Raw genomic sequence first — 21,935 nt, 5'->3', positions numbered from 1 at the left:
AGTACTCTCACACCAGCAGAGATAAAAACAAATATACAGTACTCTTCAAATAAAACAGCATTTTTCTTTTGCATATAGTAAAGTTTCAAAGCTGTATTAAGTAAATGTTCAGTTGTAAACTTTTGAAAATAACTCTTGTGCAGAGTTAAACAACCTCCATTCCTGAGATGTTCATAACTGAGGTTCTACTATATACTACTTCCAAACTGCTAAAAATTGGAATAAGAGGCAAGCTAGGGATTATAAACCAATATAGCAACAGAGTTTTAACTATGCTGGCATATTTATGCCAAACTTTCTCCATGGAAACCATCTCTAATTTCTCAGGACTGGAGAGGACTTGCTAACCAGAAGGCTGCTATGGAAAGGTTACCTCAAACAGACGAAATGTTTGTTTCCTTCAAAGCACATTCCATTATCTCATCTTGATCACAAGGCAGATTCCAGAGCCAGCCACCTGGGCTTCAGCTCCACTCTTGCCAATAGCAAAATGTGCATTAAATCTACCTCTTAGCTGCATATCCTCTGAAGGAGACTATAAAAGGTAGCTGTACACATTTGTGGCGTTTGTGACCCTTTAAGGTGAAGGACATTACATACATGTAAATATACACAGCAGCCCAGGAAGGCAAAGTAATAACTAAAGAGTCATCTGTAACAAGAGAATTTTAATAAATAAGGTTTTCTGCTTAGCACAACACTCAGTTCATTCCAGAATTTAATTTCTTGGAGTGATCTTGTCAGTTATAAACACTGAAAAAAGAATTACATTTATACAAATGGACAGTTGGAGTACTCTGGTTTTATTACTTAATCAGATTCACAATACAGTCCCTGTGAATCTCCCCTTGAGTATCCATCCCACCAAATATTAAAAACAAATACATCAATTTGTCTTCTGTGCAGCCTTTTCCTATTTGTTTTTTCTGATCAGAGTCCTCATCACTGACTGTTTCAGTTGCTTCCTTCCCAATTGTATTTCTGCTGGTTACATCATCTGAATCTCTGTTCTTAACATTGACACATACTTGCCACGGAATGATGCACATGGAATGGTCCAACCTTCCAGGGGGCAAAGGAGAATCAAATTCTAATAGTGTCCATTGTTGCTTTTCTGCAGTTCAAAAAAAGACATAAAATTCACTGCGAAATCAGTTTGAAATTCACAGAATTGGAAAGAAGGAGGATAGTGGCATCATCATAAATTATCGACTAGTCTGCAATGTTATAACCCCCTAAAAAAAAAAAAGTGGGGAGGGGAGGTGATGCTGATTAACCATAACATTATGCCAGTGCAGAATTGGAGTAATGCCACTGATTTCAATAGACATGCACTGGTGTAAAGGGGTAGCCAAGAAGGGAATTGGGTTTGGAGTTTCCAGGGAAGAGATAATTCCTATGATAAAAATATGATGGTAAAAACCTTTGTAGAATGTTATGAAAGAAAACACTTCCCACCTATGTGATATTTATACATTGTATCCAGTGCCCCAGTTGGGTCCATTCCACCAAAAATGTACAGATGGTCTCCAAAGGCAGCAGCAGAGTGGGCTGCCCGACCTCCTGGGACATCACCAGCAGCTGGTAACTTTTCCCATCTCATATCATCTACAGGCAGAAAAATAAATCAGTGGCTACATTGTAGAGAATGAAATAAACGGATATTTATTAGCATTAGAAGACCAACAGCTGGGCAGGGTCTGAAATCCTCTAAATCAGCCTCATCTTTGAGTTTGCTTTTGTTTTAAAGCAGTCACACTTGGGCTTTGCTTGTAAGAGCTCAGGCTAGTAACAAGACTGCTGTTCTTTTTGGATATGAACAACAATTTGCAGGTACTTGGCACATTCCTGCATCAGAGGTACTGTCCTTCTGGGGAGGTGGCATTGGGGGAAGCAAAAAGGTTTTCCTTCTATGGGGATGTGCTAGATTTCTTCTTTCCCTGGCATGGGAGTTCCTGGTGGTACCAACAGACATCAAGCAGCAGGAGTACACTTGGTTGAAGATGTTCTCCCTCCCATATATAATAGGGGAGCAACTATAGTAGAACCTCGGAGTTACGAACTGACTGGTCAGCCATGCATCTCATTTGGAACTGGAAGTACGCAATCAGGCAGAAGCAGAGATTTTTAAAAAAGCAAATACTGTATAGTACTGTGTTAAATGTAAACCACAAAAAAATAAAAAAAGGAAAAATTAAAAAAAAAGACTTGACAAGGTAAGGAAACTTTTTCTGTGCTTGTTTAATTTAAATTAAGATGATCAAAAGCAGCATATTTCTTCTGCATAGTAAGTTTCAAAGCTGTATAAGTCAATTCTGTAAACTTTTGAAAGAACAATCATAAGGTTTTGTTCAGAGTTATGAACAAGTTCCAGTCTCGAGGTGTTGGTAACTGTGAGGTTCTACTTGTATAGATCAATAGAATGGATAGTGCTTTCACTGCCATTCTGACTCACGAGAGTGCCTTACACAGTAAAGACAGAGCATTGTTTTAATTACTAGTTACAGAATATGCTACTGCAGCCATTTATGAAAGAAACGTGGGGTGCCAGTCTTTCAGATACTTTGTGGTAATTTATCACTGTCAAGCAGTTTTTCAGCAGTGAAAAGACCCCCAACAGCAACATACATTCAGCTCTTAGATACGTCAAATAGTAACGATCTCCATAGCCATATTACAGAAATGCCCATATTTCTCATCTTGTAACCAGCAGCAGGCTTTGACAGAGGGGAGGCCCTGCACACACACTTTTGCATTGTCACCACCAATCCCAGTCCACTAGACCTGTAAACAAATCTCTCACTGAAGCCAATAGGATTTCTGCCTGCTTAAGAACTGAGGATCAGCATGACACACAACAAAAGCAACATGCTCCAGCACCAACCAGCCACCCTGGAGCATATTTACTGCACCTATCCAATAGTTATTTTAGTGGTTCTGTAAGAGAAGGTCTCTCTCAAAGCAGAGCACATCACACTACTTATTAATGCAGCTATAGCTACTTTATATACTTACTTATATCAATGCAGAACAGATCATTGTAAAATTTATCACCAGATAACCCACCATGTATGAAAAGCTTGGTCCCAACTGCAACCACCACATGGCCATGCCGAGGTGAGGGAGGATTACCATGTGCTTCTGGCTGCGACCAAGTCAAAGTGGCTAGAAATGGGAATACATATGATTATATGGTGCATTGTTGGAGCTCTGTAAAGACATTAAACCAGAAATCCTGGTCTAGGGATTATCGCAAAAGGCAATTCAAATACATACTCAGCAAAGAAATGCACCTATTTGTACATCTCATCTAGAAGTAATAACACACTGTTGGTGTAGCAGAAAAAAATCATTGTTCTTGCTCTACACATTGTCCTTTCATAGTGAAGTGAGCAGCATATGTTCCCACTTCTGAAAGAGAATGGCTACTAGCAGCAAATTGTGGTAGAAGTTGGAGGATTCTGACAATACACCTCAATCCCGTCCCACAATGCCAATGATACTCTTAGATCTTTCCTCTGAAGATACTACCCAGTTCCTCAGTGACTGTGTGGTGTTGATATGTTTCAGATAGGGGGTGTACAGCTCATCCATCTAATTTAAACCTGTAGCCAAAAAACAGTCTCATATAATACACTATACCACTTTACCTAATTATTTATGTATTATTTGCACTTCCAGGCCTTTATTCATCTCTGTGCCACACAAGATTTCAGTCCAAGTGGACAATGAATCATTTAACTCAGTGTAACAAAACATTAGTTATTTAGAGGTACCTGTGTCAAACACATGAAGTTGTGGATCTTTAACAGGCTCTGCTCCTTTATCTCCCCCTCCAAGTACATAAAGCCGGTCTCCTATAGCCGCTGATGACGTGTGGAATGTCCTAGGGAGTGGTGGAGTCCCAATCAGTTTAGGACTTTCCCAGATTCCTGTTTCTAATTAAAAAATGAAATGATAATTATTCACAAATATATAACAAGAAGTTACCTTATTCATATGAATTCTTCAGAGCTGAGATTGACTTGCTTAGGGAGTTATTAAACACACAAAACACAGTGACAGGGGGAAAAAAGTCAAAAGTGGCAAAAAATGACTTTTGGGAAATGATCCAAGTTGCAAGTGAAAGGTTGGTCTGCTGCATGTTTCTAATTCAGGTTTGTTTACACCACCTGGCAAAGTGCGATGTCCATTCTACATTAGCCACATAGGATTTTGTGGAATGTATTTATATGCTGAAATCAAGCATGGTTCCTGGGATTTCCCACTAATGCTACAGAGCTCCTGTATTTATTCCACACCTAGAGATTTTTACAGGGAATCTGTCATTACACAAGTTGAGACTTTTAAAAAACGCTCTTTACAAGCAATATATATGCCACACCACTGAAATGCTGTCATCTGTGTAGTGGAGGACAACAGACAGGTAAAAAACAGGCTCATAAGCCAACAGAGAAGGGAGAGGAATTTTTGGTTAACAACTACAGGGCAAACACCTAGTCTCTTAAGAATCTTTAATATCCATACAGAGCAGATCACACTACATCTCGTTCAAATGGCCCACACACATTGAATTGCATGGTGGACTGATACGGCTCTGGTAGGACCCACTCATTTGGCACAAAAATGCTCCTGTTACTGCCAAGCATGGGATTCGTTGCCATGGAGCACTAGTGTACAGTGCATTCCCTGCGGCAAGGAACCTGAGGGGCACACTGCAAAAGTCATTGCAGCATTTTAGAAAGTCGTAGATTTGATTCTACCTAGTCTTTAACGCTCCTAGGAGGAGATAAAGGAAATCATTTGCCTGTAAATACAGCTTCTGAAGTTTACTTTACAAATCTAACAAAGTAATTCAAACAGTTTCTCATATGGATAACAGGTGCATATCCAACTGTCCAACAAAGAAAGAGAAAAGGCTGGGATGGGTAGATTCTACCACACACTTACCTAGATTCAGCACTTGAACACAGTTTCTATTTCCAGACTGGTCAGCCCCTCCAAACACCCAGAGGCTAGTGGGGCTGCTCATGGGAATGAAGGTGGCATGTTCATATCGAGGCAACAGGCCCACCCAACCAGGCATTGCCCACTGGTGTCTATCTGCAATGGAGGGAGTAAGTGCAGAGTTCCATTTATAACAACACTGGTGTTTCCAGTACTGCTGCAGTACCTTAGGCTGACTGAGGCATAGTGTAATCCATGAACAAATTTCAGCTAAATACAAATGCTACTTCAGGACAATGAGACATAGATAGATGGCCGACGGCCACGTCCTCCAGGGGTAAGTCTCAGGGCTGTTAGTCCTTGCAATATAAGACAAAATAATTCAACTGAGATGAGCTACTTTAGTCTATTAACACTGCCCCTTGATGTTAGCCCATATTCTAATTTTGACAAGAGTGTGGAGACTAATACTTGAAAGCATCCCCATGAATACACTCCAGCACAGAAGCGCGACAGATCACCCAATCTTTCTTAGCTCACAACTCTCATCCCCCCAACAAAATGACTATGGATGTCCATAGCTAAGGACACAGACATGAGATTCAAGTCCAGAATATGCAGAAACTTGAAACCCTATTTCCTTCCAGGCTCTGATCCCTCAGTGACACCCACAGCCATATGCAGACCCATGTGGCTGCAGGATTGGGTCCTTCATCCATCTGGACAGGTTGTAACACTCAAGACTAAGGCTTGGTCTATACTACATCCTTACTTTAATAGAACTACATCGCTCAGGGGTATGAAAAATCTACACCCCTGCGCAATGTTATTATGCCGACCTTCACTTCAGGTGTAGCCAGTGCTACGTCAGTGGGCGAGCTTTTCCTGCTGACATAGCTACTGCCTCTCGCAGAGGAGAAGTTACTAAGCTGATGGGAGAGTTCTCCCCATTGGCTTAGACTGAGCATCTTCACCAGACACAGTGCAGCTGCGCTGATGTAAATTTGTAGTGTAGACCTGCTGTAAGTAACTGTGTCACTGTTTCTAGGCCTTATCATCACAGTTTTTCCTGTCTCATTGAGGTGTTTGCATGGATCTGGTATGACCTCCCCAAGCACAGCAAAGATTGAACAGACGTTTTGGTTTCCAAGGACAGACCGCGTAACAGGCAACAAAACTGCTAAACACTTCCTGTTCTTACCCAGATCTATGATGTGGGCATCGGAGAAGCTGCCATTGGGATCTGCTCCCCCGACAATGACCACTTTGCCTTTCCCAGTCGTTAGGGCTGGAGGCAAATATAAGCAGTTATGGCCAACGCGTGCACTAGGGCTTTCTCCAAGGGGGACAAGTGTGTACCTAGAATAGGGAAATATAGGCATGAATCAGGCTTTGGGGAGGGAAGGACAGGGATATTTGTAGTGCCTTCAATGGGGAAGTGCTGTGCCAGAGAAGAAGGGTGTGAAACACTCCTGGAACAGGGGAACGAGGGGAAAAGTGAAAGTTTAGAATACAGATTAAGTGAAAAGATTGTGCCATTTATTGATGGGAAGAATGTAAAAAACACCCCTCACATTCTAATATGGACCCCATATAGTCATCAAAGAAGCTGGTGCTTTATTGGGCTTTAATGGGGGAATTTGATGCCACTGAATGATAGCCACGGTGAGGGGACTGAGGATGAATGGGGAATGCTGAGGTGCACTGACCATGTGGCCCTCTGGGGGACAGCTCCAGGCTCCAGAACTGGCAGCAGCTTCGGCCTCATGAATCTTGAGCAAAGGAAGGCAAAGCCAGAGTCATGGAAATCCCCCTAGAGTCCCTCTCCCTACAGGCCCCAAACCTCTTCAGTGCCTGCGGGCAAATCCCCCCCCAGCCCCCCTCCAGTGCCTGCGGGGAACCCCCCCAGCCCCCCCAAACCCCTCCAGTGCCTGTGGGGAAATATCCCCCCAGCCCCCCCAAACCCCTCCAGTACCTGTGGGGAAATCCCCCCCAAACCCCTCCAGTGCCTGCGGGGAAATACCCCCCAGCCCCCCCCAAACCCCTCCAGTGCCTGCGGGAACCCCCCCAGCCCCCCCAAACCCCTCCAGTGCCTGTGGGGAAATACCCCCCCAGCGCCTGCGGGGAAATACCCCCCAACCCCCCCAACCCCTCCAGTGCCTGCGGGGAAATCCCCCCCCGAGCCCCTGCCCCCGGAGGCAGGACCCGTCCCGTCCCATCGTCTCCACAAGGTCGCTGATCGCGCGGCCCCACGCGGGAGCCCGGCTCTAGTCCGGGCCCGCGCGGCCCCCGCAGGGACCAGCCCGCGGCGGAGGCCGTCCCCGCTCACCGCCGCTGCCCCCGGGGGGCGAGGAACCCCCGAGCTGCCCCGGCTACAGCGCCCGCCCCCGCCGGCCCGAGCCTCGCTCCGCGGGGCGGGGCGGAGTCAAGCCTCCCTCCTCACCGCGCACCTCGACTGCGGAGGGCCCCAGAGACTACACTGCCCAGCATGCACCGCGGCCCGCGCAGCCGTGGCTCCCAGCATGCTTTGCGCAGCGCGCCAAGGGCTGACGCGGAGCGCGCTGGGAGGTGAGGCGGATGCAGCCCCTGGTGGAGGTCTGTGGGGGGCGCCCCCGTTTCCGGTCCCTGGGTAGAACGGACTGACAGTTCCGGCTTCCTCCCCCATCGGAGGGGGCTGCCCGGCGCTCGCCCCGGAAGTTCCCCTCGCTTCCGGCGTGTGGCCGCGGCAGAGGGGCTTTACCGCCCCGGAAGTTGCCGGCCCCCCCAGCTGCTCTGCTAAGATGGCGCCTCTGGACCTGGATAAGTACGTTGAGATTGCGCGGCTCTGCAAGTACCTGCCTGAGAACGACCTCAAGGTGAGGGGCGGCGTCGCGGGGCCGGGGCCGGCGGAACGTAGCGGGAGCGAGCCGGGGCGGCGGCCTGGCCCCCTGTTCTGGGTGTGGGCTCACTCCCCTGGCGCCGGCAGCGGCCTGGCACGGGCAGAAGCGGAGACAGGCAGGTGCGAGTGATCCCCGCCTCAGCGAGCGCCTGCCCGGTCAGGCGCCCTGCCCGAAGCGCCCTTCTAATGAACAGGCTTGTTGCTAAGGTAGCCCGGCGTGTTTATAGTGCCAGCTCTTCAGGGCTGGGACTTTGGCTGCAACCTTGTGCATGATGCCGGACCTGCAGCGCAGGCTAATGCAGGCTGTTCTGCCGTTTGCTTTGACTAGGGACAAGGTGGAAGAAATACCCTTGTTTCAGTGTGGTTCTACTCTGAAAAGTGACTGGTCTCTTCTAATGCTGCAGACCTCACACTATTGCACCTTACAGAGACAAGCTAGTGTAAGGCAGTACCTTTTGTTGGGCCAACTTTGGTGACAGAGACAAGCTTTTGTGTTACTGAGCTCTTTTTTCTAGTGTGGGAAAGATACTCAGAGGGTAGTCTATGCTAGAACCACCACAGTGGCATAGCTGTGCCATTGTGGTACACCTGGTGAAGACACTGTGCCAGTGGGAGAGCTGGCATAAGAAAACCACACTGCCATTTACAGTCTAATTCATACCCCGAGTGACATAAGTTATACCAACAGAAGTGGTAGTGTGTACAAGCCCAGAGTGTCTCAGCTAAATAGGAATTGGAAACAGCTTGTTTAACATAAGTAGTTAACACACATTGTGAGACCATTAAAAGAGAAGTGGTCCATTAACCATTGTCAATGGAGAGTCATGTAATAATAAATGTGGTACTCTCTGCCTCTATGACTCAGTGGAGTCACTGTGCCTGAGTGTGTGAGTAGGATTCTATTCTTTTTTGTACATCATCAATGGAATTGTTTTCTAAGTTCTAGTGAGCTATATCTATGTACCCACAGTGAAGAATATGGGGTTGCACAGGTGTAATTGAGACCTTAGTTATTGATGATGAGTGAGAAGCACAGAATCCAGTTTGAGTCTTTCATCCCAGGATAAGTTTTTAGGGTTTGCAGTTGGAAATTAACTCTTTTCCTCTAAACTGAGCATATCTACTTCAGAAATCATTGATACAATAAACATGAAATAACCACAGTGGTAATCTGTTTAATTTTTTAGAGCAAAACTGCAATTTAATGTAGCATTTAAATAATGTAAATTACACTTACTCCGTGAACTGTTGCTCTGAGCCTCATTGAGACTATAGTTAAACTGTGTGAGTCTGTAGTGGCACTTTAAAACATTAATTCAAGTGCAATCAAACTTTCTCACACGTTTATCATCCCGAGTCATGTCAGCATGGCTTCTCATTGATGTCTAGAGAATTTGGTAACTGAATAAATCCTAAAGCAAATAACTTAGTTCATTAGTTTATAAATCTGTTAATCCTTGATATTACAATGCACAAAAACCATAGGCTGATCAGTGTAAACTTTTTCTCTGTAGCGCTTATGTGATTATGTGTGTGACCTACTGCTGGAAGAGTCAAATGTGCAGCCAGTATCTACACCAGTTACAGTTTGTGGCGATATACATGGACAGGTAAAATGGCATGAATACTTGCATGTTATACCCCTAGAGAGCAAGCAGAGTCTGTCACTTACAAACATTTCTATAAAGGTTGATGGTGAATATAAATATATGGTTGGGGAAGCATAGTTCAGGGAAGCAGAACCATCTACTGAATGTTCAGTAATTTTGCAATATTCTGTGTGCTTTGCTTTTGTGCAGTGGAAGAAAAACATGCTGTTTTTAACTTTCCCAGAGTGTGCTTTTGAGCAGTCAGCCTCACAGATTAAGAAGCATTGCTGAATTACCCTCACTTACTCAGACTGCCATTGTTGAGCTGTTCAGTGTAGATAGGGGCCTCATCCTAGAAGGAGAAAACTCCATTTGAAGTGATGGGTGTTATTTATACAAAGGGCTTGCACACTGTAAAGCTCCTCTGATGAAGTAAGACCTAATCAGTATGTCAGCAGTTTAACACCAAGTGGATGAATGGGAAATCTGTCTGAGGCCATAATTGTTCAGCTGAACTTTTTCAGACCTACTTTTATCTTGTTCTTGAAAATAAGGATTACTTCTCTTTAAACCTAGATAAATTCCAATTAATTGTGCTAACACACTATTAACTAACAATGATAACAGAACCCTTATTATGGACAAACTCTTTTTTTGCAGTTTTATGACTTATGTGAACTGTTCAGAACTGGAGGTCAGGTTCCTGACACAAACTACATATTTATGGTATGTACATATTAGATGTTGGTCATTCAAAAAAAAAAAGTGTAAGGAAAGCACTTCTACAATTGCACTGTTGATTTAAAACAAATTTCAGACTTCTTTGGTTTTAGTTTCCATTTTAACTCTCTTGCTTGTAAACATCTTTTCCGCTCCCAAATTTACTCAGTTCCACTTGGTTAATATGTGTGGCTTTTATTTTGTCTACCTAAAATTTGAAATAGGGAATGCTGGTTCACATGAAAGGAAATACATTTTATAGCCTGCTATCTAAAAGCTCCAGCTTACACTGGCAGTAGAAGGGAAGTAGAATATTTGAGTGGCTAATAAAGGACCTCCTGAAATGTTTCTTGGATGAATGGGAACATAAGAATCACAGAAGTAATGTTTCAGTTTTAAATGTGAAATTTCAAATATCCATTTAAATGTTTTTGTTTTTTAAATATGTTTTCAGAATTCAAATAGCAATGGTGCTATGGTGCCTTGTGGTGTTGGGCCTCTTTGCAAATTGAGAAATTAGAAATAGATATATTACTTTGTGCACTTCTGAAACTATTTTTCCATTTATTATGCAAAAATATTTTTAATTTGCAGGGTGACTTTGTAGACAGAGGTTATTATAGTCTTGAGACTTTCACCTACCTTCTTGCACTAAAAGCTAAATGGCCTGATCGTATCACACTCTTGCGAGGGAATCATGAGAGCAGGCAGATAACACAAGTATATGGATTTTATGGTAAGCCTTTATAAACTGTTTCTGAATTGTGGTTAACTAACATAAAAATGCAATGACCTGATTCTCTGTCCTTTCTTTGGTAAATTTGATTTTGAATACAATGTGTATTAGCTTTTCTAGAGGCCAAGTGGATCGTGAAATAGGATTCATCAGAGAAATAAGCTAATCTGAATGAATACACTGTCAAATAGTGAAGTAATGTAGCATAGTATGGGGAGCAGTAATTATAGTATTGAAAAGGACTATGCTCTAATCTACTGGGTAGAGTTCTATTTCCAGGTCTGTCACTGACTTGCAGTATAACCATAGGTCTTCATCTCTATGCCTCAGACTTCTTATCTGTGAAATTGGGATAAAGAGTTTAATATGGAAGTTGAGGTTTAATATTTGAAGTGCTTTGGGATTGTCTGAAAAGTGCTGTAGAAAAACAAAATATAGAGAACTCTCTCTTTATGACTTAGGATATAATAGGTTTTAATTCTAATTATACCAACTAATCTGGTAAGTCACTACTGGTGCAGTAGATGAGGCAATATTAGTGAATGAACACAAGATTAGTATTGGGCAATAACACAAATAATATAAACTGAGGGAGTGGGTTTGCCTGAAAGCTTTGGAACTACAATTAAGTTATGACAAGACCTGAGGAAATCTTTCAAGGATCTAATAGTTGCCTCAAAAAATATGTAATAAAAAATGGACTTGCTTTTGGATCCCTCTGGAAATGAGGAGAAATGGGTATAAATCTTGATATCTTAATCCGTTATGCTTAAGGAATCCTTGCTTGCTAGGTCTGGCTTATCCAGATCTATTATAATCTAGTTACTTACGTCTACATTGAGGCTCCGTCCTCTTTGACCCGAAAATGTATTGCATGGTTTGGTTCTGCCTGTGTAGATAGGGCCATGCTGTGCCACTGTGACTGCTTTAGGGCAGTAGCTAGCAGAGTCTAATTGTGAGGGCTTTTCTTTGCATCTCACAGTACAATCTTCTTCAACTCAAACATGGAAATAACTTCTTTATTTAAAAAAAACAAACCCTAATGTCTGTTCAGTTTCCTTAGTGGCCTAATGTGGGGTATTAGTTCCTATAGCATAACTTGGACCAGGTTGATTTCTAAACCAAACAAAGCAACCTGTAGCTCTCTTCGTCTCCTTTGGTAAGAGCATCTTCAGAAGCATCTGTCTTATTTAATCATCCCAGTAGTATCTGACTTATTTTCATACCACAAGAATTGAACCAAGGACTTGTTAATAGTGAACTAAATTGAGATTTGAGTTGGGGGGGGGGAGGGGGCGTGAAAAAGCTTTTTATGGAGGCAGCACCTTTAGTCACATTAAGATGGGAGGAAACCTGTGCCAAAATATTGCTTGAGTATGCAAGAAATGAGAAAACTACTGCCAATAGAGTGGACAGATGGCCATAAGAAAAATCCCCTCTCATTGTATTACAGTCAGTGTTCCTATCTGATGGCCCAGCATATTTCTTTGCTAATCTAGTTATTGAGATTTCAAGTTCTACTGTAAATATGAGGGTTTTTTCCTTAACAGAATCAGGGGGAAAATGTCAAACAATAAAATGATTTCTCTATTTAACAGATGAGTGCCAAACCAAATACGGAAATGCAAATGCCTGGAGATACTGTACCAAAGTCTTCGATATGCTCACAGTAGCAGCTGTAAGTTTTTTGTTTTTTTTTTAAACTCACTTTAAAAACATAAAGCAGATTATTTTGCATTTTTCACTAGGCACATATTTAAGTGGCCTTTGTTACATAGTGCCTAGAGACAAACTGAAATGAAAAATAAAAATATTCCAGGCTTTACACATGAATCCTGGACTAGTGGGTGGGGGAGAAGTAGACATGATGTATCGTGACTTTTCGTCTTTTTATACACTCCTGCATGACATTCTCATAAGCAGACTAGGGAAATATGGTCTAGATGAAATTACTATAAGGTGGGTACACAACTGGTTGAAAGACTGTACTCAGAGTAGTTATCAGTGGTTTGCTATCAAAGGGGGGCAGGGGGTAGAAGGATCTAGAGTGGTCCTGCAGGGAGTCTGTCCTGGGTCCAGTACTACTCAATATTTTCATTAGTGACTTGAATAATAGAGGGAAGTGGTGTGCTTCTACAACTTGCAGATGACACCAAGCTGGGATAGGGTACAAGCAACTAGAGGATAGGATTATAATTCAAAATGATCTTGATAAATTGTTCGGAATTCAACAAGATGAAATCCACTAAAGACAAGTGCAAGTACTCCGAAAGGAAAAAATCAAACACAGACATACAAAATGGGGAATAATTGGCTAGGCAGTCATACTGTTGAAAAGGATCTGGGGGTTATAGTGGATCACTAATTGAATGAGTCAGCATAAGAACAACCATAGTGGGTCAGATCAAAGGTCCATCTGGCCCAGTATCCTGTATTCTGACAGTGGCCAATACCAGGTGTCCCCGCAGGAATGAACAGAACAGATAATCAAGTGATCCCTGTCACCCATTCCCAGCTTCTGGCAAACAGGCTAGGGATGCCATCCTTGTCCATCCTGGCTAATAACCATTGATGGACCTATCCTCCATGAACTTACCTAGTTATAGTCTTGGCATTCCCAGCCTTCTCTGGCAAAGAGTTCCACAGGTTGACTATGTGTTTGGCGGGGGGAATCCCTTTGTTTATTTTAAACCTGCTATCAATTTCATTTGGTGACCCCCTAGTTCTTGTGTTATGAGAAGGAATAAATAACACTTCCTTATTTACTTTTTCCACACCAGTCATGATTTTATAGACCTCTATCAATGTGACACAGTTGTGAAAAAGGCTAATGCACCCCAGAATTATATTAACAGGAGTGTCATATGTAAGATACAGGAAGTTTTGTCCTGTTCTGCTTGGCACTGGTGAGGCCTCACCTGGAGTTCTGACTAGTTCTGGGCACCACATTTTAAGAAAGATGTGGAGAAACTGGAGAGTCCAGAGGAGAGCAGCAAAAACAATAAAAGGCTTAGAAAACCTGACCCATCAGGAAGGGCTACAAAAAACAACAACCGGGAATGTTTCTTCTTGAGAAAAGAAGATTGAAAGGGGACATAAGTCTTCAATTCTGTTAAGGGCTGTTATAAGGAGGATGGTGATCAACTGTTCTCCATGTCCATTGAAGGTAGGACAAGAAGAATTGGGCTTAATTTGCAACAAGGAAGATTTAGGTTAGATATTAGGGAAAACGGTCCTAATTTTGAGGATATTTAAGCACTGGAATAGGCTTCCAATGGAAGCTGTGGAATCCGTGTCACTGGAGGATTTTAAGAATGTTAGTCAATACCTATCAGGGATGGTCTAGGTATGCTTAGTCCTGGGTGGATGGACTAGATGACCTCTCAAGGTTCCTTCCAGCCCTACATTTCTATGATTCTATTCTGTCTCTCAGTTAATAGATGAGCAGATTCTCTGTGTACATGGTGGCCTATCTCCTGACATCAAGACACTGGATCAAATTCGAACCATTGAACGCAATCAAGAAATTCCTCACAAAGGAGCATTTTGTGACCTTGTCTGGTCTGATCCAGAGGATGTTGATACCTGGGCAATTAGTCCCCGAGGAGCAGGCTGGCTGTTTGGTGCAAAGGTCACAAATGAGGTAAAGTCATCATCATAGATAATGTAAAATTATTGAGGGACCAGATGAACTAAAACATTGCTTAGCTTTAAGTTTGATGTTCTAATGGCACAACAGAAATAACACTGTGTGGTCTGATGACTATGCACAGTGCAATCGTTTTACAAGGGAGACCAGTAAAGTAAGCTGGGATTGTTGCTTTTAATACGAATCCATAATAAAAGGTCTCAAGATAATTAGTAACAAGCCATTTCAACTTCTAAAACAACCTGCGCATCTGCCACTGTTTTTGTTTGTGAACTCCCTATTTTGTTCTTGTGGTTAGATGGTGATCAATCTCTAGCGGGTGGTTATCCTAGTACAGGAGGTGATTGGCTTTGGGAGAATACTTGGATGGAAACGTTCTTCATTTCTCTTTCTCACCAAAGCTCCTGCTTTAGTCTTCCATTGAACAAAAGCTTCAGTAACTCTGGGAAAACCCATTCACTAAAACATGTCAACCTTTCAGGTTATTGAAATACCAGAACTAGTAGTGTCTGACTTGTAGTATAACCTGGCCTTTGGAGCTGTTGTAGTGTCATAATCTAAAAAGCCTTAAAATATACAAATAGAGGTGGTGCTTGTGTAGCCATTTTACTTATTTGGGTTGATGGCACTCTTTTTTTTTTTTTCCAAAACAAGTTATCTCCCTGTCCATTTATGGCACCACTGGTTGTGTTACACATTCTTGACTGGTTGACGAGTTTCTAAGCTTCTGATGGACTCGCATTTTCTGCTGTGAAAGAGAACAACTATCTCAATTTGGTAGGTCACAGGAGTTAGAGGCAAAAGCCAGGGGTCTGAAATGAATGGTATCATCTGCAGTTAAACTCAGTGGTGATTCCTGTAGAAAGCTTTTGTCTGCAGGTTTACCCAGCAGACCTCTTCTCCTTGAATAAAATACTGAAATCTTGAGACACAGCAATGTTCTAAGTAGTAAAGATCTGTTATGTAGTAAGCATATGTAACTATTTACTGTATATTTATATATATATTTTTTAAATTGCAGTTTGTTCATATCAACAACTTAAAACTCATCTGCAGAGCACATCAGCTAGTGCATGAAGGCTATAAATTCATGTTTGATGAAAAGTTGGTAACAGTATGGTCTGCTCCAAATTACTGTTACCGTTGTGGAAATATTGCATCAATCATGGTCTTTAAAGATGTAAATACAAGAGAACCAAAGTTATTCCGTGCAGTTCCAGACTCAGAACGTGTAATTCCTCCTAGAACAACTACACCGTATTTCCTTTGAGATCTTTTCCCATCCTGCTGTTTCCCCATTTCCTTGTACCATCCCTCTATACTTTTTATTGAGCACTTTGCTGCTGAAATGCTGCCTCTTGCCTTTTTTTATTTTTAAATTATCTAAATGTATTATGGTGTCTGTAGCAGTGTCTCAATTTCCTCCCTCCCTCCCCCCCACATGCCCTCCCTCATTTGAGAATGCTTGTGAAATGTCTGACATTTATTTATCCCGCTGCATGTAGTTCTTGCATATGTCTGGTTTTAGGTTAAACATTTTCCCTTTACAAAAAAATCATAATACATTGGAACTATTTTGGTCCCATTATATCATTCAACTTTTTGTTTGGTAAGTTTTAAGAAATTTCAGCAGCAAAGTTATTACCTAGTGTGCACGATGGGACTGTAAATGCGTTGTGTTGTGTACACATGTCTGAGATGTAAAATTGAATCGTCCTTGTTAGATCTTGTTTTAAGTGAATACAAAAGCGGTCTAAAGGGCTGTCTCTTCTTCCTCCCCCCCACCTTTTTTTAGGATTCCAATAAAAAATACAAAAAACTGCTACAGCTATTGAATTTGTACATTATAATAATTGTTCTGATTTTTCAGATACCTTGTATTTTTAATAAAGTCATATCTTAAATAAAACCCACCTCTAGGTTAAATATTGCAAATAAAAATCCTACTTTGTTGATGTGAGCATGTCTTTTTTCCCTACTCAATAACTACTTAACCTTTTGGCTATCAAGTATAGAACTGACCTTTGTTTTAACAATAGTGGTTTTTGGAAGCAATCCTTGAGAGAGGTTCTCTTCTGAAAAGTGACTGTGTAGAAATGGCATGATTCAGTACATCTGCTCCTTGTATAGATGAGTCATTTACTCACTAAAATAAGTTACTGCTTGTCATTCCTGTTAGTTGCAGAGTCAGTACAGCTGCAGGAGACTTGAGCTTGGTCCAGTTCTTGCTTTGCAAATCAACAAAATTGTTAAACCATGTTCTGACTGTAATATCTTACGCTATTTCTGGATTCAACACCAATCTTGACTTGTAGATGGCTGAAAGGTGGAGAGATAGGAGGGATACTTGTAAACCAAGTGGAAATGTAGAAGTCAATGAGAAACAGGGAAGTCCACAAATCCACTTTTACAGTTACTTATCAGAGAACCAAACTTCACTGTTTGTGCTTAAAATACCTAATTACATATTGAAATTTTGGTAAAAGCCTCTAAGATTGCAGTGTTAAATATCTGTAATTGTCAGCACAGATTCAACAAGTGGAAAGTGATACACAGTTGGCAATGGATAACCTGCTACCTACCAAAGAAAACTTGAGATTTTATTTTAATGTAGTAGATGTATAGTTCTGGAGTGCAAGTAGAAACATTTCTGAATCCAAGACTTGTCTTGAAACAATCTGCTCATTTTTTTGGATAGGTGATTTAAAAAAAACCCACAACTGTGGCTGTTTTTTCTGCATAACATGTCCAGGCAGCAGCAAAGGGTTCTGTTGCATTCTTATTCTGCTTAGTTTCTATACTGAAGACAAGTAGCATCTTTAATGATTCTAGTTAACAATTTAGCTGGGATTTATCAATCTGATTTCCCTTTCATTTCAACTACTTTAACATTCCAGAAATATTCTGGCAAAGCTAGTCAACAATAAAGCACTTTAGTTTTTTTAATTAGTTTTGAACATCTAATTATTTTCATAGGATAAAACTTTCTGGTTTCTGGAAATGTAATAAAAGTTAAACTGCTTTCTATTAAATTTTCTGGTTTTTTACTTCATGTAAAATGAAGAGCAAGATACTAATTTATGACTAGATCTGGCAAAGAACACTGAGCAGATAGACTCATTGGCCTCCTATTGACTTCACTGCTGGTACAGCAACCCACAAGTGCAGTTTTTATTTGGATCTGGACCTTGATTTTTTTTTTAATTTTGTTTTAAATGGTAAACTGAAATAGGAGAAGCATACTCCTCTGCAGACATTTGAGCTCTATTCGGTCAACAGCTGAAATAGCCATGTCTTGGACCCTGGAATAATTTGGCAGTGGGGAGGAGGATTTTTGTTTTACAAGAATGTGAATCTAATTACTAATCTAACTGTAGAACACTGGAAACATTTAATTCTTATGCAATTAAAATAATTCACTTTGTTTACTTCAAAACTCCTCTTACACAACGTAAGATAAAATGGAAGAATTGTTGCATTTAATTACTGTCTTTAATGCTTTTGAGTTGTACAGATTACCTACATAATATCAAAAACTCTAACTCCCCTCATGCTATATAGCATATTTTGATGTTTTAAAGTTCCTTCGGTGGTGGATGTTCCACCTTCTTCCCCTCCCCCCCCCCATGATACTAACCTTGTTTTTGTCTGGTTGAAGGACACCTGTTGATGAAAATCCAATATAGTAATAGAAAATGTTACATGTGACACTGTGCTTATTTATTTTAAATAACTCAGGCAAGCTGTTTAGCATCAATATTAAAACTACTGACTTTCTACCTTTGTGAATTGTAGTACTATAAGCAAAGAGGCTCTCTCATCCCTGTCAATTATAATTGACTATATTATGGAGGAAAAGCAATCCTGAAATATGTAGTTCTATACATTAGTTTAATGGCTGTGGTAGAGAATAAATCAAGTGCTCTGATCTGTTATAAACTAATTTGGCCACTGCTTGCATCCGAAGAAGTGGGTATTCACCCACGAAAGCTCATGCTGCAAAACGTCTGTTAGTCTATAAGGTGCCACAGGATTCTTTGCTGCTTCTACAGAACCAGACTAACACGGCTACCCCTCTGATAATTTGGGGATAGTAAGGCATTCTCTGTATCAAACCCTTATTGTCACATGATAGGATTAACCCTACCAAAATATTTGGTTGCGTTTTTCTATCAAGGAACTTAAGTGTTTTTTCTATGACTAATGAATCAAGTCTCATAGTTCCTTTCTAAGGTAGGGAAATATCCCCATTTTTAGATGGAGGAAGGGGTTGTAACTGAGGTATAAAGAAACTAAGTGGCAACTGAAGTTGTGCTAAATCTGATAGAGCTGGAAATACCCAAGTGAACATATTTGTATCACTAGACAATCTTTCCCTTTTAATGATCCACTCCACTGGTATGGAGCAGCCATTCAACCATGGATCTTTGCTCCTAGATCAACCCCTCAAAATTTTGTAGTACCCAACTTCTAACAGTATTTCTGCAAACTCAGCTTGGTGGAAGGAAGTGGTGGTGTGATTATTCAAGGTGCCACCACACTGTCCTAGCACTTAGGTGTAGTATCATACTAACCAATCCATTAATCTAGTAGATACACTTCATTTACAGCAGGTTCTTTTTTAGCGCAGTAGTTGCTTTAAATTCAGTTTTCAAATCTTCATTAAAATTGTACTGACTGGTAGCTGCTCTTATTTTCCTGCAGTGTCCAACTATGCCTTTTCTATTAAACAAATTTGCATGAAAAAAAAATGTTGGAAAAACAATTCATCTTGATTGCATTGATAAATGTTATCCCTTAGCCTGACATGAACTTAACTGTTCCCTTGTAGCTCCAAAAGACACCTTATTCTCCTCAAGAACTGATACTCCTGGGAGAATTCTGTGCAACTGTATGTGCACAGAATTTGTATCCCCTGCAGCTTTCTTTGCTTCTCTGCAGAAAAATGACTTTCTGATGGGGAAGCTGCAAGAGTGGTTGTGCGTGGCTCCCCAGCAGTGCAAGTGCATTGTTTTGTGTGCCTGGAGCAGCTAGTGGAGAGAGAAATCAGTGGGAGTGGAGCTGGGGCTGCTTCAGCCAGTGGCTCCTAGCCTGAGCTAGGCTAGGCTGCTAGTCCTGGCTGGGCTGGGGAGGACAGGACTTCCTCTTCACCTGCAAGGAGCAGCCAGGACTGGGTCAGACCCACCCCCAGAAACCTCTCTGGCTGCAGGAAGCTCTGCATCATTCCCCCCATCCTTCCTGCCCCTATTGCTCCTCAGCTGTGGGGAGGAAGGGGGCAGTGTACAGGAAGCTGCTCCCCCATCCCCCCAACCCCCATTCATTTGGACCCACCTCATAGCCAGATCACCCTACCAAGCCTCACCCGCTGTACCCAGAACCTGAACCCAGACCTTAACAAGCCTCACTCTCTACATCTGGAGTCCCACTGCACCCAGACCCCCACAATAAGCCCTACCTCCCTGCATCTGGACCCCACCCCTGTACTGAGACCACCCCCCTCCCCAACAAACTTCACCCCACCTGTACCTGGACCACCCTGACTAGCCCACCACACCCAGATCCCCACCAAACCAGCCCCTGGACCTGTCCTGCTGAGCACTCCACAACCAGACCCCCAGCTGAGCCCCAACCACATTCACCTGGACTCCCCTGCAGAGTCCCACTAAGTCTGCACCCGTTCATCTAGATCTCCTGTGATGTTGCACTCTATATGATTTTATGAAAATATGCTAATGAGTTTAAATATGATGTAACTGGAATATGCTTCATGCAAAAGGTCTCTTGTAAGGTATCATTACAAAGTTTATAATCTACTGAGTGTGATCATCCTATTTGTATAATGTATCACTCTTGTATATGAAACTAGAAATATGAAATATAATTCTGAGGGCCTATTGTAATTAATGGTGGTTTGGAATCTTGATGATTACCATTAACCAGGACAATTGTCTGCAGATGGCTCTGTTTTACCTGTAAGTCTCCCTGTATACACATGTGCTGGCAAGTGGGTAATGAAGTCTTACAGTGACATGTGATCATCTCACCTGAACTGGAATCCATCTTTAACGTGGTGCTTTTCCATTGAGGAGGGAGTGGGAACCCAGAGAGGGACAAAGGATTCCCGCCTTATGCAAAAGATATATAAATGGGTGGAACAGAACAGAACAAAGGGAGCAGCCATCATGAGGAATCCCTTAGCTACCACCTGAGCTGGAACAAGGGCTGTACCAGGGGAAAGGACTGTGCCCAGACTAGGGAGGTGTCCAGTCTGTGAAAGAGACTTATTGAAACATCTCTCAGGGTGACATTTTATCTGTACTCAGTAATGGTATTACTGAATTAGTCTTAGATTAGCATGTTTTATTTTATTTCAGTTGGTAATTCACTTTGTTCTGTCTGCCACTACTTGGAACCACTTAAATTCTTCTTTCTCTATTTAATAAAATCACTTTTTACTTGTTAATTAACTTTATGTATTAATCCTGGGGGGCTGGGGGGGGGGGAACAGCTGTGCATATCTCTCTATCAGTATTATAGAGGGTGGGCAGTTTATGAGTTTGTCCTGTATAAGCTTTATACAGAGTAAAATGGATCTATGTGGGGTTTGGATCCCACTGGGAGTTGGACATCAGAGTGTTAAAGACAGGAACACTTCTGTAAGTTGCTTTCAGTTAGGCCTACAGCTGTTAGGGGACATGGTTCAGACTCTGGGTCTGGGTTTGCAGCAGGCACATCAGTTGGCCACTCCCAAGGGGGTTTCTGTGATCCAACATGTCACACCTCCCCCCACCAAGTTGCCTGCACCCAGATTGCCCCACACAGAACCCTATCACCCCACACCTGGATCTCCCCACACTAAGCCCCTCCACACTTGGATCCTGCTAGGCTGAACCTGCCTGCCTACATCTTAGCATGGAGGGGCAGGGCCCCAGGGTGTTTCTGGGACAGGCCTGGTCCTTGTGCTGCGTCTGTGTTGGGTGCAACTTTAGCACTGAGTCCATATCCAGATTGGCAGGGGACACAAGGTGATCTCACACCTCTGTAGTCAGTGGCCTGTACTCCCCCCTTGCCATGCTGGAGTGTTCACATTTATTGACAAATAAAATGTGGAGATTTTTAAAATGTGTGCAGAATATTTTATTTTTTTGGCACAGAATTCCCTCAGGATGCATAAGCAAACTGAAATGCTTGAAAGGAGGGGTGTGGAGGAGCTTTACTGGAACTGAAACATAGCTTAGGGTGTGTGGAAAATCTAAGCAATGGGGAACAGCATGTAATTTCTTAATGCATAATTCTAGCTGTAGGAAATCAGACATCCTCCTTCCACATCTTAATATTAAATGCTGGTTCATTAGATGGTTGAACCCAGTATCATAAACTTTAAGGGAGGGGGGGGGAGTAGAAATAATTTGTCAT

The 21,935-nt window shown here is 42.1% G+C and overlaps 2 protein-coding genes across 4 annotated transcripts; one reads left to right on the top strand and one right to left on the bottom strand.

Annotated features, from left to right (window-relative positions):
• Positions 1-655: 655 nt before the first annotated feature.
• RABEPK (Rab9 effector protein with kelch motifs) lies at positions 656-7,534 on the bottom strand. Of its 2 annotated transcripts, none has more exons than XM_044992203.1 (8): positions 7,398-7,534; positions 6,657-6,719; positions 6,149-6,306; positions 4,951-5,103; positions 3,777-3,938; positions 3,016-3,165; positions 1,459-1,608; positions 656-1,114 (listed from the first exon to the last, which is right to left on the bottom strand). In XM_044992203.1, exons 1-8 carry the CDS (start codon positions 7,469-7,471, stop codon positions 807-809), a joined length of 1,218 nt encoding a protein of 405 aa, XP_044848138.1. In that variant the 5' UTR covers positions 7,472-7,534; the 3' UTR covers positions 656-806. The 2 variants fall into 2 exon arrangements, with proteins under 2 accessions (XP_044848138.1, XP_044848139.1); XM_044992204.1 differs by having other exon boundaries at positions 7,277-7,406.
• A 35-nt stretch (positions 7,535-7,569) lies between these two features.
• Positions 7,570-16,479, top strand: PPP6C (protein phosphatase 6 catalytic subunit). Of its 2 annotated transcripts, none has more exons than XM_044992205.1 (7): positions 7,570-7,802; positions 9,340-9,435; positions 10,075-10,140; positions 10,729-10,870; positions 12,469-12,548; positions 14,304-14,513; positions 15,541-16,479. In XM_044992205.1, the coding sequence occupies exons 1-7, from the start codon at positions 7,728-7,730 to the stop codon at positions 15,787-15,789; spliced, it is 918 nt and encodes a 305-aa protein (XP_044848140.1). In that variant the 5' UTR covers positions 7,570-7,727; the 3' UTR covers positions 15,790-16,479. The 2 variants fall into 2 exon arrangements, with proteins under 2 accessions (XP_044848140.1, XP_044848141.1); XM_044992206.1 differs by lacking the exon at positions 7,570-7,802 and adding an exon at positions 7,901-8,032.
• Positions 16,480-21,935: the final 5,456 nt, after the last annotated feature.

This window comes from Mauremys mutica, chromosome 18 (assembly GCF_020497125.1).
Source record: "Mauremys mutica isolate MM-2020 ecotype Southern chromosome 18, ASM2049712v1, whole genome shotgun sequence".
NCBI lineage: Eukaryota > Metazoa > Chordata > Testudines > Geoemydidae > Mauremys > Mauremys mutica.
This window is presented reverse-complemented; position numbering and strand designations above follow the sequence as displayed.

Coding starts and splice junctions, on each gene's coding strand:
- RABEPK (XM_044992203.1), bottom strand. CDS start 7,471: ATGCTGGGAGCCACGGCTGCGCGGGCCGCGGTGCATGCTGGGCAGTGT. Junction 6,720..7,397: donor TGGGGCCCTCCGCAGTCGAG/GTGCGCGGTGAG, acceptor CCTTTGCTCAAG/ATTCATGAGGCCGAAGCTGC. Junction 3,939..4,950: donor TGTTCAAGTGCTGAATCTAG/GTAAGTGTGTGG, acceptor TTTTTTAATTAG/AAACAGGAATCTGGGAAAGT.
- PPP6C (XM_044992205.1), top strand. CDS start 7,728: ATGGCGCCTCTGGACCTGGATAAGTACGTTGAGATTGCGCGGCTCTGC. Junction 12,549..14,303: donor ATATGCTCACAGTAGCAGCT/GTAAGTTTTTTG, acceptor TCTGTCTCTCAG/TTAATAGATGAGCAGATTCT. Junction 14,514..15,540: donor GTGCAAAGGTCACAAATGAG/GTAAAGTCATCA, acceptor TTTAAATTGCAG/TTTGTTCATATCAACAACTT.